Consider the following 12,631-nt stretch of genomic DNA (forward strand, 5'->3'; position numbering starts at 1 on the left):
ATAGTGGGAAATTTGTGGATGTATGACTTTGTGGGAAGTCTATGTATTGTCAGATTTAGTGCAGCCTTTGTTGAGGTTCTAGTGAGGTTTTATTGAGCTGGGGGATTCTCGAATGTTGAGATCCTTTCGGTGATACAAGTCTTGGAGCGATCCCTCGAGCACCCTTAGATAGGCAGCTAGGATGTATTGACTATGAGTTAGACAGTTGGGATTGCATCTTTGCTTTACTACCGTTGAGGCATTGTCGTAGTCTATGCTTACAGGACAGTGACAGGACAGTGAGAGACAGTACAGGTGTAGGACAGGTTTACCCACAGCTTACAGTGCTAGAGAGACAGTGGTTTTTTGAGCTGTTTTTGGTCTGTTTTTTTAGTACACCAGAGCCATTTTACAAAGGAGACTCTGCCAAAATTTCTGCAGAATCTAAAGCTTTCTTGGTTCATTTGACAGGTTGATATTGGTTCAGAGGTCAGTTTACAGGGGAAACTCTGCCGAATTTTTCCCAGGAAAGTAAACTACTGTGAAGCGTAGTTATGGCTGGATCACAGGACACTGCTCTTTACAATATCAAGAAGCTGGATGGAACCAATTTCCCATTGTGGAAGAAGCAGATTTGGCACGTGTTGGTACAAAAGAAGCAGATAAAACCTATAAAGCTCAAGGAGATAAAACCAGAAGATATGGACGAAGATGAATGGAGCGAAATGGATGAATTGGCACTTTCTACCATTATGCTGACTTTGGAAGAAAGCGTTTACTTCAATGTAGCAAACGAGATGTCGGCTTATGAAGCATGGACAAAGCTGAGTGATCTTGATGAGAAGCAGAGTGCAGCTTCACAGGTATACTGGCTTAAGAAGCTTGTTGACTTGAAGATGAAAGAAGGGACACCTATGTCCAATCATCTGAATGAATTCAACACCATCTACAGACAGTTGTCAGCTCAAGGTGTCAAGTTTGATGAACCTGTTAGAGCTATGTTCCTGTTGATCACATTGCCGGAAATTTGGGACACTTTTCGCACAGCTTTGAGTAATTCTGCACCTCCAGATGGTTTGACTATAGCAGGTGTAGAAGGCAGTCTGCTTATTGAAGAAACCAACAGAAAGACAATGGACAAAGGCAAAGGAACGGCCTTAGTTGTCAGGGGAAGGACCGAAGAAAAGTACAAAGGTGGAAAGAGGAATCAGTCTCGTAGCAAGTCCCGCAGTGCTAAAGGCAAGAGTGACATAGAATGCTACCATTGTGGCAAGAAGGGTCACATGAAAAGAGACTGCTGAGAATGGAAAGAAAAAAAAGGCAAAGAGAAAGCTGAAGAACATGGTGAGAAGAACAAGTCCTCAGTGAAGATTCAAGAAATAAATGTGACAAACACTGTTGCAGAGGATGACAGTCTCCTGACAGTCTAGTGTCAGGAGACATCTACTTCTTGAAGAATACAATGGAATCAGCTATTCTTACAGCATCTGATGGAAATGCGCTGAGTGACTGAAATATAGACTCAGGGGCATCACTTCATGTGTCTCCAAACAAGGAGTAGTTTACCTCTTATGTGACCACTAAAGATCATGTTCGCCTAGGCAATGGGCAGACATGTGAGATCTTAGGTCTTGGAGATGTTCAATTGAAGTTTCATAATGGCTCTTCTTTCACGCTGAAGAATGTGAGACATGTTCCCGCAATTACAAAGAGCTTGATCAGCACAAGTTTACTTGATGCTGCTGGCTACGTCACCACTTTTGGACATAACATGTGGAGGATATCCAAGGGTTCTATGATAGTAGCACATGGAGTAAAGTCTGGAGGACTTTACATGATTTATGTATCAAATGTCTCTAAAAATGTAATCAATGTAACTGAGCAGCCAAACGTTTCTTTGTGGCATAGCCGGTTAGGACATATGTCCAAGAAAGGAATGGAAATCTTGTCTCAATCTGGTTATTTGCCTGGATTTTCATATAATGATTTTGAATTCTGTGAACATTGTCTATATGGTAAGCAAACACGGCAGCCACATAAGCATAGAAGTAGTAGAAGAGATACACAGTTGGCACTTGTTCATAGTGATTTGTGTGGACCTATGCCTAACCTATCTCTAGGGGGAGCTTCTTACTTTATGAAATTTATAGATGATTACTCGAGGAAAGTATGGGTTTACTTTCTCAAGCACAAGGATGTAGTGTTTAGTGTTTTCAAAACGTTTGTGACACTTGTGGAGAATCAGAGTGGCAAGAAGCTTAAATGCTTACGCACGGACAATGGTGGAGAGTATGTTTCAAAGGCCTTTCAGGACTTTTGTGAGTCAAAAGGTATAAAACTTGAACTTACTGCTCCTTACAATCCTCCTCAAAATGGTGTTGCTGAGAGGATGAATAAGACCATACAAGAGAAGGTCAGAAGTATGTTGTCTAATGCACAGCTGCCAAATGGGTTTTGGGCTGAAGCTATATCAATAGCTGTTCATCTTATAAATAGATCTCCTAGCAAGGTTTTGCAAAAGGATTCAGTGGCAGAGATGGTATGGTCAGGCAAGGTGCCCTCATACAAGCATCTCAGAGTCTTTGGCTGTGAGGCATATACTCACGTTCCAAAGGAATTTAGGAACAAACTTGAGCCAAAGAGTAGAAAGTGCATCTTTCTAGGCTATGGTAATTCTGGTGAGATGGGGTACAGACTTTGGGATCCCGAATCCAGAAAGGTTATCCGCAGCAATGATGTTCACTTTAATGAAGCAAAATATCATTCTAAACCAGAGAGGGTTGAGGAGATTAGAAGAGTTTTCTTCCAAGAAGATGGACCTGCACGTGCAAGACAAAATGTTAGGGCTCAAGAGGAGCAAGGACAGGATAGAGTGGAACCACAGTTTGTGGCTGAGCATGAGCCACCTATTTTGCGTAGATCTGGACGTATCACGCGACCTCCTGATAGGTTTGTTCCATCTATGAACTATGTCATGTTGACTGATTGCAATGAGCCTTCATGTTACAAGGAAGCAGTGCAAATGAAGGACTCCGGGAATTGGCAATTGGCCATGCAGTCACAGATGACAGCTCTACATAAAAACCAAACATGGAAGCTAGTTAAATTACCACAGGGCAAAAAGGCTCTACCTTGTAAATGGGTTTACAGGTATAAGATCACCGCTCATGATAGTCAGCCAAAGTACAAAGCAAGGCTTGTTGCCAAGGTCTTTAAGCAAGAACAAGGCATTGACTCTGATGAAGTCTTCTCTCCGGTGGTCAAGATGACTACATTGAGATTCTTTCTTGCATTGGTTGCCTATTAGATTTGGTGTTGCACCAAATGGATGTCAAGACAACGTTCTTGCATGGTGATTTAGATGTGGAAATTTACATGGAGCAGCCAGAAGGGTCTTTAAGCAAGAACAAGGCATTGACTATGATGAAGTCTTCTCTCCGGTGGTCAAGATGACTACATTGAGATTCTTTCTTGCATTGGTTGCCTATTAGATTTGGTGTTGCACCAAATGGATGTCAAGACAACGTTCTTGCATGGTGATTTAGATGTGGAAATTTACATGGAGCAGCCAGAAGGGTTTGTTGAGAAAGGCAAGGAAGATTTGGTATGCCAGTTGTTAAAGAGTCTTTATGGCTTAAAACAATCACCGAGGGCATGGTACCATAAGTTCCACAAGTTTATGCTTTCTCAAGGCTACAAACGTAGTGAGTTCGATCACTATCTATATACAAAGAAGGCTAAGGATGGCAATTGGCTAATCCTTATTTTGTATGTGGATGACATGTTGATTGCTGGCAAGCACTTGGAAGAAATTTCAGCTTTGAAGTCAAAGATGGCAAAATCGTTTGACATGAAAGACATGGGTGAGGCAAGTCATATACTTGGTATGCGCATTGAGAGAGACAGATCAAAGAAGTTGATTTGGTTATCTCAAACAGAGTATATTGACAAGTTTTGCAACGTTTCAATATGGAGAAGGAAAGGCATTGAGTGTTCCATTGCCACGATATGTGAAATTAGCAAACAAGATTGTCCTGTGTCTGAGGAAGAACAGGCTGAAATGGATAAGATTCCATATGCGTCTACAGTGGGTAGTTTGATGTATGCAATGATTGCTACTCCGCCCAGACATTGCATATGTAGTGGGAGTAGTAAGTCGATACATGTCAAACCCGGCAAAAAACATTGGGAGGCAGTGAATGGAATATTGAGATACCTGAAAGCTACAAAGAGTATGCGTATATGCTATGGGAGTCAGGAGCTAAGTGTAAAGGTTTTTATAGACTCAGATTATGCAGGTGACTTAGACAACCGAAGTCTACGTCAGGGTATGTCTTTAATTGGCTGGTGGAGCAGTATCATGGCGTTCTAGATTACAAGATTGTGTTACTCAGTCTACTACAGAGGCTGAATATGTTGCAGCATCAGAGGCATGCAAAGAATCAATTTGGCTTAATCGACTAGCAACAGATTTGGGAATCAAAGAAGAGATACATGTGTTATATTGTGATAGTCAAAGTGCTATACAATTGGCTCGCAATCCAGTTTATCACTCAAAGACAAAGCATGTGGATGTGAAGTATCATTTCATCAGGGAAATGCTCGAGGATAAGCAACTTCAGCTTGTCAAAGTTCACACCACAGAAAATCCTGCTGATCTACTTACAAAAGGACTTCCCTTAGAGAGCTTTGCGCATTTTCACAAGCAATTAGGTGTAGGGTAGTACATCACTTCTCTACATCTCTTGTATATTAGCTTGTATAGTAGCTTCTCTCACACTTAAAGTACCAAATTGGACTTTAAGTGGGAGGTTGTTGGGATATAAAGCCCAATGTGGTCGCCCAGGTAAGTGGGCGGGCTGCCAGGTATGTACACATATTCTTTTGTAAAAACCTAATAAGAACTCACTATGATCTACACATTACAGTAGAGCGAGTTCACCATATCGTCGTGCTCTTCTTCTCGCACTCTCTCTCACGTCGAACTTCCGCTCGTACTCCTTCACTTTGTGCCTCTTAGGTGTCGGGTCATGGATCACACGTGCTCTCAATGATCCCCAAGGTGAGATGAGGGTGGATTAGCGATAAACTAGTGATACCTAATTTTGGTCGTGAATGCCTTGTGAAGGGGAATGTCGCAACTAGAGGTGCGACAACTTATCTATCGTACGTGACGTACCAATCAAAGTACTTCCATGTGGCAACTAGAGATGCAACATCTTATATATCGTACCCGAAGTACTATGACGTACCAATTGGAGTACTTCCAGTACATGGAAATAACTTTTTTTTGAGAAACAATAGAATGATATTGGCAATACGTTACGAGAGTAAAATATGCGCTATGATTATAACTTAAAACATCAGTGCAATATGTGCTATGATTATACTCTAAAACATGCAGACAAAAAAAAAAATTTGCCATTTGAGCATCGTGTGGATAACCATGGGCTTTGGCCGGCAGGCTTTTAGCCCTTGACTTTTGAGAGGACTTTTGGATCTAGTGGGAAAGATCTTTACACTATAAATGAGCTTTTGCAAGCCTGGCCATTTTCTACGTCTCGCAGCTCACTACCCCGCACACGCAGACACTCTCGGCACTCTCCCGGGTGCACACAGACGAGGTTCTCTCCTTCCAACACAAGAGCAGTTTCTCTCTCTCTCTCTCTCTCTCTCTCTCTCACTCACACACACACACACACACACACACACACACACACACACACGTACACGCGCGCGCACAATGTCACTTTTTCTGACAATCTACATAACCCTTTTTTGCTTGCTTTGCACTTACGCATCCATCAACAATGCCGTAAGTACAGTGGACAGCTTAGTCGCCTGCCTCCATCGCAAGCAAGTCCTCAACTACACGACATCAAGCTCATCGACTTCCTTCAACGCAGTCTTAGATTTCTCGTTGCAAAATTTGAGGTTCACAGAAGCAGGAGTGTCGAAGCCAGGTGCGATAATCCTACCTTCAACAGTTAAAGAAGTGCAGAGAGCATGGGCCTGTGTTCGTGATGGCGGGTGGGCCTTGCGTGTGCGAAATGGGGGGCACAGTTATGAAGGTCTCTCCTCAACTGCGTCCACTCCCTTTGTCATCATTGACCTTATGAATATGCATGCAATCACTGTAAATGTGGCAAAGAAGTTTGTGTGGGTCGAATCCGGCGTAAGGCTCGGTGAGCTTTACTATGCAGTCGCATCGGCGTCCTCTAATTTGCTTGGGCTTTCTGCTGGGACATGTGCTACCATCGGCATTAGCGGACATGTCATGGGTGGTGGCTATGGCATGCTGTCCAGAAAGTATGGAGTTGCTGCTGATAACTTGCTAGAGGCACAGGTTAGTGTTCATTTTGTAGGACACGGTTTTTCTCTGTTTTGGAGGTTCAAGAGAACATAATGTGGGTGACAAGGTAAAATTAAATATATCATTATGTTTGCCAAAGTACACTCAATGACATGCAACAAATCATTGAAAATTGTATTCTAGAGAGGTGTGAATGCTTGTATTTCCCTCAAGAAAAACAGGTTATGCTTAGCCCTTTTGATGCCCAGGTAGTCCAGCCCAAATTATAAGCAAAGGGAAAGACCTAATCAGGCCAATCATTTTCATTACTTTTGTGCCCTCTTTATAAACTCTTTGGGGGCATGATTCAGGTGATTACTGCCAATAGAACTCTTATAAAGAAGGTGTCAACGTCAGACCCTGAGCTCTTTTGGGCTCTACGAGGCGGTGGTGGAGGTGCGTGGGGTATCGTAGTGGCATGGAAGCTGAAGCTTGTGAGTGTGCCGAGCACGGTCACCACCTTCAATGTGTGGAGGACTGGCAAACAAGCCGTTGCAGACCTTGTGTTCAAGTGGCAAAGCGTTGCGCCTGCGGCAGCCCCTGAGCTTTTCATTGCTATCTATATGGCAGGCATCTCTTCAGGAGGTGTGGCTGATATGGGTGCGTCATTTTACGGTCAAAACTGGGGTACGATCGATCAAACAATGGCTCTCTTCAACTCCATATATCCTGAACTTGGCTTGACAGCGTCCAACTGCAAACAGGGTAACTGGATACAGGTAAATTCTTCCCTCTCTCATGATGTAGATGGTTTTAGGATGAGTTGGATGCAAGGGAAGTTTATATGGACAGTTGTGTGTCTCACTCTAGTGTTTAAAAGAAATCAATCTCTAGTGTATTTTTGATCAGCTCATGCATAATCCTTGCTAGATTCCGACCTCGCCATGAATAAAACTGCTGAAATTTGACAAGTTTTAGTGTAAAAACAGGAAATCCGTCAAGTTATGACCTACAATCTGCGAGAGTTTTAATAGTCTTTTTTTCTCTTTGGTTTATAGAAAAAAGGATTTTGGTGAAACTTGTCTCACACTTGTGTACCCCTTGGTGGGTGTTGAAAAGGCCAGAAACTCTTAAGCATGTGAGTGTATAGCTGGCTGTGTATGCCAAATGGGCCTCATATGCGAGGGTAGATACCCTTGCTCGCCCATCAAAAGGAGCGTCCCTTCGTATGTTCACAGAGCAGAAGTTTCATGCATATGCCAATCCTCCCTATTAGTGAAGTTGTTTTCAACATGGCACTCCAAATTACAGTGGGATACAATTGCTTCCAATGCACTCAAACATGCTTCTAAAAGGTGGATTTTGTTGGCAGGCGGTGGCAAGCATAGCAGGGTTGGCAGAACCAGCGGCATTGCTAAACAGGCAGCAAGCAAGCAGGGGCTATTTCAAAGCCAAGTCGGACTACGTGTCAAAGGCATTAACAAAGCAAGCATTGGCAGGGGCATATGACATAATGATGAACAACACAAGGGGGTGGATGATATTTGAGCCATACGGTGGTGTGATGTCGAAGATCAGGTCGGATGAGATTGCGTTTCCGCATAGGGGAGGCAATCTTTTTGTGATCCAGTACCAGGCAACGTGGGCTGATGATACAGACTCTCCTGACAATGAGCTAATTGCATGGCTCCGTGGGCTTTACAGCTACATGGCGCCCTTGGTCACATATACTCCATCGCGATCCATGTATGTGAATTACATAGATCTGGAGGTGGGTGACAGCGTGAGTGCTGGGAAAAGCTACTTTGGCTCCAACTTTGCAAAGCTAGTGAAGATAAAGGCCAGATTTGATCCTTCTAACATCTTCAACCAACCTCAAAGTGTGCCTGTTTCCATGTAACCTGCATTCTTTTGAGACCATCACAGCTCATTGGGCTCCTGATGTGGAGCATCTAGGTATACCTAAACATACAAATTGATTACATATGTGTCTGTATGTGCACACGCACTTGCGAGATCTCAAGCTTTCTTCTACACTCTTATCAAAACAAAACATTTGCAAACGAATTATTGTATATGTTTGCATCATGCATGCTCTTGCAAGATCTCAAGCTCTCTTCAATGTGCAAGCATGTCCATTGGCAGTGTGCAAGCACTCAAACTTCTTCCCACACTGCCCATGCTCTTTACACACCGCCCATGCTTGGGCAGGCGAGTTCAACCATCCATTTTTTTGGGCGTTGTCTGTTTTTCACAGCCCGTCATTTTATTGCCAATTGTCTTCCACATCTGCATGCCCGTGAGGAGCCTCAATCTCAAACTATTGGGAGTTGTCATTTTCTTACAAATCAAATGCATGAAATCTAATGTTTGACATCATCTATTCTATACTGTATATAATGGAGCTTATAAATTTTGAGCAAGGAGAAGGCATCCACTAGCAGCTTTCATATTTTATTATGTGCCATTATGAGATTTCTCCCGATTTCAATGTGAACTTCTCTCTCACCCTTACAAAAAGAGGAACCAGGATTTGAACACGTACAGACGGAACCAGGATTTGAACACGTACAGACTGGTTTCACAGCAACCTCGTGATCCACTCGCAACCACCCAAGCACCCCTGTGAAACTGATGCCGAGGCGAACCCACAAACTTAAAAAATATGCCTGTACGCCAGCGCCATCACAATGACCGCTTCGTGCACGGCCCCTACCCTCTGCCTTGCCTGCATGGACCTGTGTCTCGCTCCATAGCTACTTCTGCAAGTGGGCCTCCCATCTCACTCGACTGTTGCTCATGCATGCCCGTCTACCTCATCACCCATCGCCTCGCCAGGCTGCCGACGCTTGCTCATATTAGGCATCAAGGGATCTCGCTGTATTACCTTTCTATTTTGGAATTTTTACAATTGGTACCCCCTACTCACACTTGCTGCATTTCAAAGGAAACCTTAAGAAATGCAAAAGTGAAAGGTAAAAAATGAAAAAGTTAAAGGTCGAAAATGAGAAGACTTTTGAGCCTTAGAAATGTAAAGCAAAAAGCTTAGTATTTTCTCTATCAATACTAAGGGTGGGTTCAGACTGGAATGGTGGAAGAAACAGTGTTGCTGGGCACTTCCAAGCGGAAAAGAGGAGAGCGTCGGTCTTCCACCGCTTGCTATTCACACAGGCGGTAGTTGCTTGGAAGTTCTTTTCTTGCATGGTTGATTCTCATAGGCTGCAGGGGACCTTGTCAGGGTGGAAGCGCTCACGGGCGAGGAGGGGGGGGGGGGGGGGGGGGGGGGGGGGGGGTCGGAAGTAGAAAATAGGGCAAGGTGGAAGAGAAAAAGCGAAACTTTGCCTTGACGTGACAGCCTCGTCAGCCTCTTCCACCGCCCTGTGTGAACGGGGCATCAAAAAGCTTGCTCACTAATTGGCAAGCAGGGAAATTCTCAGACTTCCGTCACCCATTGTGAACCGGGCCTAATAGATAATGGGGGAGGAGATTCCGGCTTCCCCCCCCTGACACGTGGTGGAAGCAGGATAGTTCGGCAAGCGTGCCCTGGAGGCGTCAACACAGGGCGATTGCATTCGGCGCGCGTCACAGTGAGTGTGTGTGTGTGTGTGTGTGTGAGAGAGAGAGAGAGAGAGAGAGAGAGAGAGTGAGAGAGAGAGAGTCTGAGAGAGAGAGAGAGAGATCGCGGCTCCTGCCGCCTACGTGATACAGAGGTAGAGAGAGAGTCTTACCGCCCCGCCTGCGTAGTGTCCTTTCATCATTGAGAATGCCCCCCCCCCCCCCCCCCCCCCCCCCCCCCCCCTCTTGCCACGCGGTCCCACATTGCCGCAGTCTGCCAAGCCTCAACCATACAAAATTCCTTTCTTTGAATTTGCCAAGAGGAAATTCTAGAAAATTAGGTTATTTTTTCAGATTTTTACATTGCTTTTCTCTCTTTCGGGACGAAATATCTCCTTTTCCCTTTTCCCTCAACCGGCATTTTTAAAATTGAAAACGGCACGATATTAAGTTGAGACACATTTTTTCCCGACCACTGGGCGCAATCCTCAAAGCAGTAGTCAACACTGGTGACTGACACACACACACACACACACACACACACACACAGAGAGAGAGAGAGAGAGAGAGAGAGAGAGAGAGAGGAAGAAGAAGAAGAAGAAGAAGAAGAAGAGAGTTTTAACGTCCTAGGAAACTATCCCAAGATATACCTTAAAGATGTAGCCGAGGAGCAGAGTTGAACTCAAGACCTATTAACAATGTTTGGGAAAAATCATTTCTCAAAACATACAAAATTCCCTTTCTTGAATTTTTCAAGAGGTTCATTTTTTGGGCTTTTAGACTAATTTTCTCTATTTTTGGGCGAAATTTCTCCTTTCCCCTTGCCTTCAACGCCGGATCGAGGGCTGGCAGAGAGAGAGCGCAAAGGGGGGACCTTTTTCAGCACCGGACGGAGGGCTGGCAGAGAGGAGAGAGAGAGAGAGAGAGAGAGGAGAGAGAGAGAGAGAGAAGAGAGGAGATGAGGAGGAGAGAGGAGAGAGAGAGAGAGAGAGAGAGAGGCTTAGTGCTTACGCTCAATAGGGAGACAGGTAGAGAGAGGAGAGAGAGAGAGAGAGAGAGAGGAGGAGAGAGAGAGAGAGAGAGAGAGAGAGAGCACAAAGGGGGGGGGATTTTTCAGGCAGTCGGACGGAGGGCTGGCACAAGAGAGAGAGAGAGAGAGAGGAGAGAGAGAGAGAGAGAGAGAGAGAGAGAGAGAGAGAGAGAGAGAGAGAGAGAGAGAGAGAGAGAGAGAGAGAGAGAGAGAGCACAAAGGGGGGGCCTTTTTCAGTGCAGTCCGGACGGAGGGCTGCGAGAGAGAGAGAGAGAGAGAGAGAGAGAGAGAGAGAGAGAGAGAGAGAGAGAGAGAGAGAGAGAGCACAAAGGGGGGCCTTTTTCAGCGAGTCCGGACGGAGGGCTGGTACACACACACACACACACACACACACAGAGTGTTCGAGAAAAATCATTTTTCCAAACATACAAAATTCCTTTCCTTGAATTTGCCAAGAGGAAATTTTAGAAAATTAGGCTATGTTTTCAAGTTTTTACACTATTTTTCTCTATTATGGGGTGGAATTTCTACTTTTCCCCTTGCCGTGAATCGGCATTTTGGAAATTGAAAACGGCGTGATATTAAGCTAAGACACATTTTTCCCGAACACTGTAGAGAGAGAGAGAGAGAGAGAGAGAGAGAGAGAGAGAGAGAGAGAGAGAGAGAGAGAGAGAGAGAGAGAGAGAGAGTGCACAAAGGGGGGGCCTTTTTCAACGCAGTCCAGACGGAGGGTTGGCGCACACACACACACACACACACACACACACACACACACACACACACACACACACACACAGAGTTCGGGAAAAATCATTTTTTAGGCTACTTTTTCAGGTTTTTACACTATTTTTCTCTATTATGGGGCGGAATTTCTACTTTTCCCCTTGCCGTGAACCGGCTGGAAATTGAAAACGGCACGATATTAAGCTGAGACACATTTTTCACGAACACTGGAGAGAGAGAGAGAGAGAGAGAGAGAGAGAGAGAGAGAGAGAGAGAGAGAGAGAGAGAGAGAGAGCACAAAGGGGGGGCCTTTTTCAACGCAGTCCGGACGGACGGCTGGCGCACACACACACACACACACACACACACACACAGAGTGTTCAGGAAAAATCATTTTTCCAAACATACAAAATTCCTTTCCTTGAATTTTCCAAGAGGAAATTTTAGAAAATTAGGCTACTTTTTCAGGTTTTTACACTATTTTTCTCTATTATGGGGCGGAATTTCTAACTTTCCCCTTGTCGTGAATCGGCATTTTGGAAATTGAAAACGGCACGATATTAAGCTGAGACACATTTTTCCCGAACACTAGAGAGAGAGAGATAGATAGATAGATAGTTCTATTATCGTCCTGGGAGGTCAAATATGACCTATGGGACCAAATGAACATGTCACGTGGTGTGAGTGGAGTTCATAAGTGACTTTCGATGCTCAAAAATGGCTGAAATGAGCGTCGCAATAGAGAGTCCACATCGTGGTTGGGAGAGGAAGGTATGTAGGGAGAGATCATGGCTGAATATATGGGGAAAAGAGGACCTAATGTGGTCAAAAGCTGAGCACTCAAGTAGTGTGTGGTACTCACTCTCTCGCACTTGACGAGGGCATAAGGTGCAAAGTCGATGACACTCCTCGCCAGTGCCCCAACGTCCTGTCTCGCAGCGTAGAGAATGGGAGCTAAGACGAATGGAGGCAATGGTGCGGATCGCACTCAACGGGATGGGCTCAAGGATGTAGGAATGGGTTCGGTTACCTCGTTCCGAGAAGAAAAGAGA

At 44.6% G+C, this 12,631-nt stretch overlaps 1 protein-coding gene across 1 annotated transcript; it reads left to right on the forward strand.

Annotated features, from left to right (window-relative positions):
* The first annotated feature begins 5,535 nt into the window (after positions 1-5,535).
* Positions 5,536-8,694, forward strand: LOC147447214 (berberine bridge enzyme-like D-1). The gene is made up of 3 exons (XM_086523084.1): positions 5,536-6,325; positions 6,643-7,050; positions 7,644-8,694. The coding sequence occupies exons 1-3, from the start codon at positions 5,723-5,725 to the stop codon at positions 8,169-8,171; spliced, it is 1,539 nt and encodes a 512-aa protein (XP_086379210.1). The 5' UTR covers positions 5,536-5,722; the 3' UTR covers positions 8,172-8,694.
* Positions 8,695-12,631: the final 3,937 nt, after the last annotated feature.

The sequence above is a fragment of the Adiantum capillus-veneris genome, chromosome 11 (assembly GCF_014529385.1).
Source record: "Adiantum capillus-veneris isolate H3 chromosome 11, ASM1452938v2, whole genome shotgun sequence".
Lineage (NCBI taxonomy): Eukaryota > Viridiplantae > Streptophyta > Polypodiopsida > Polypodiales > Pteridaceae > Adiantum > Adiantum capillus-veneris.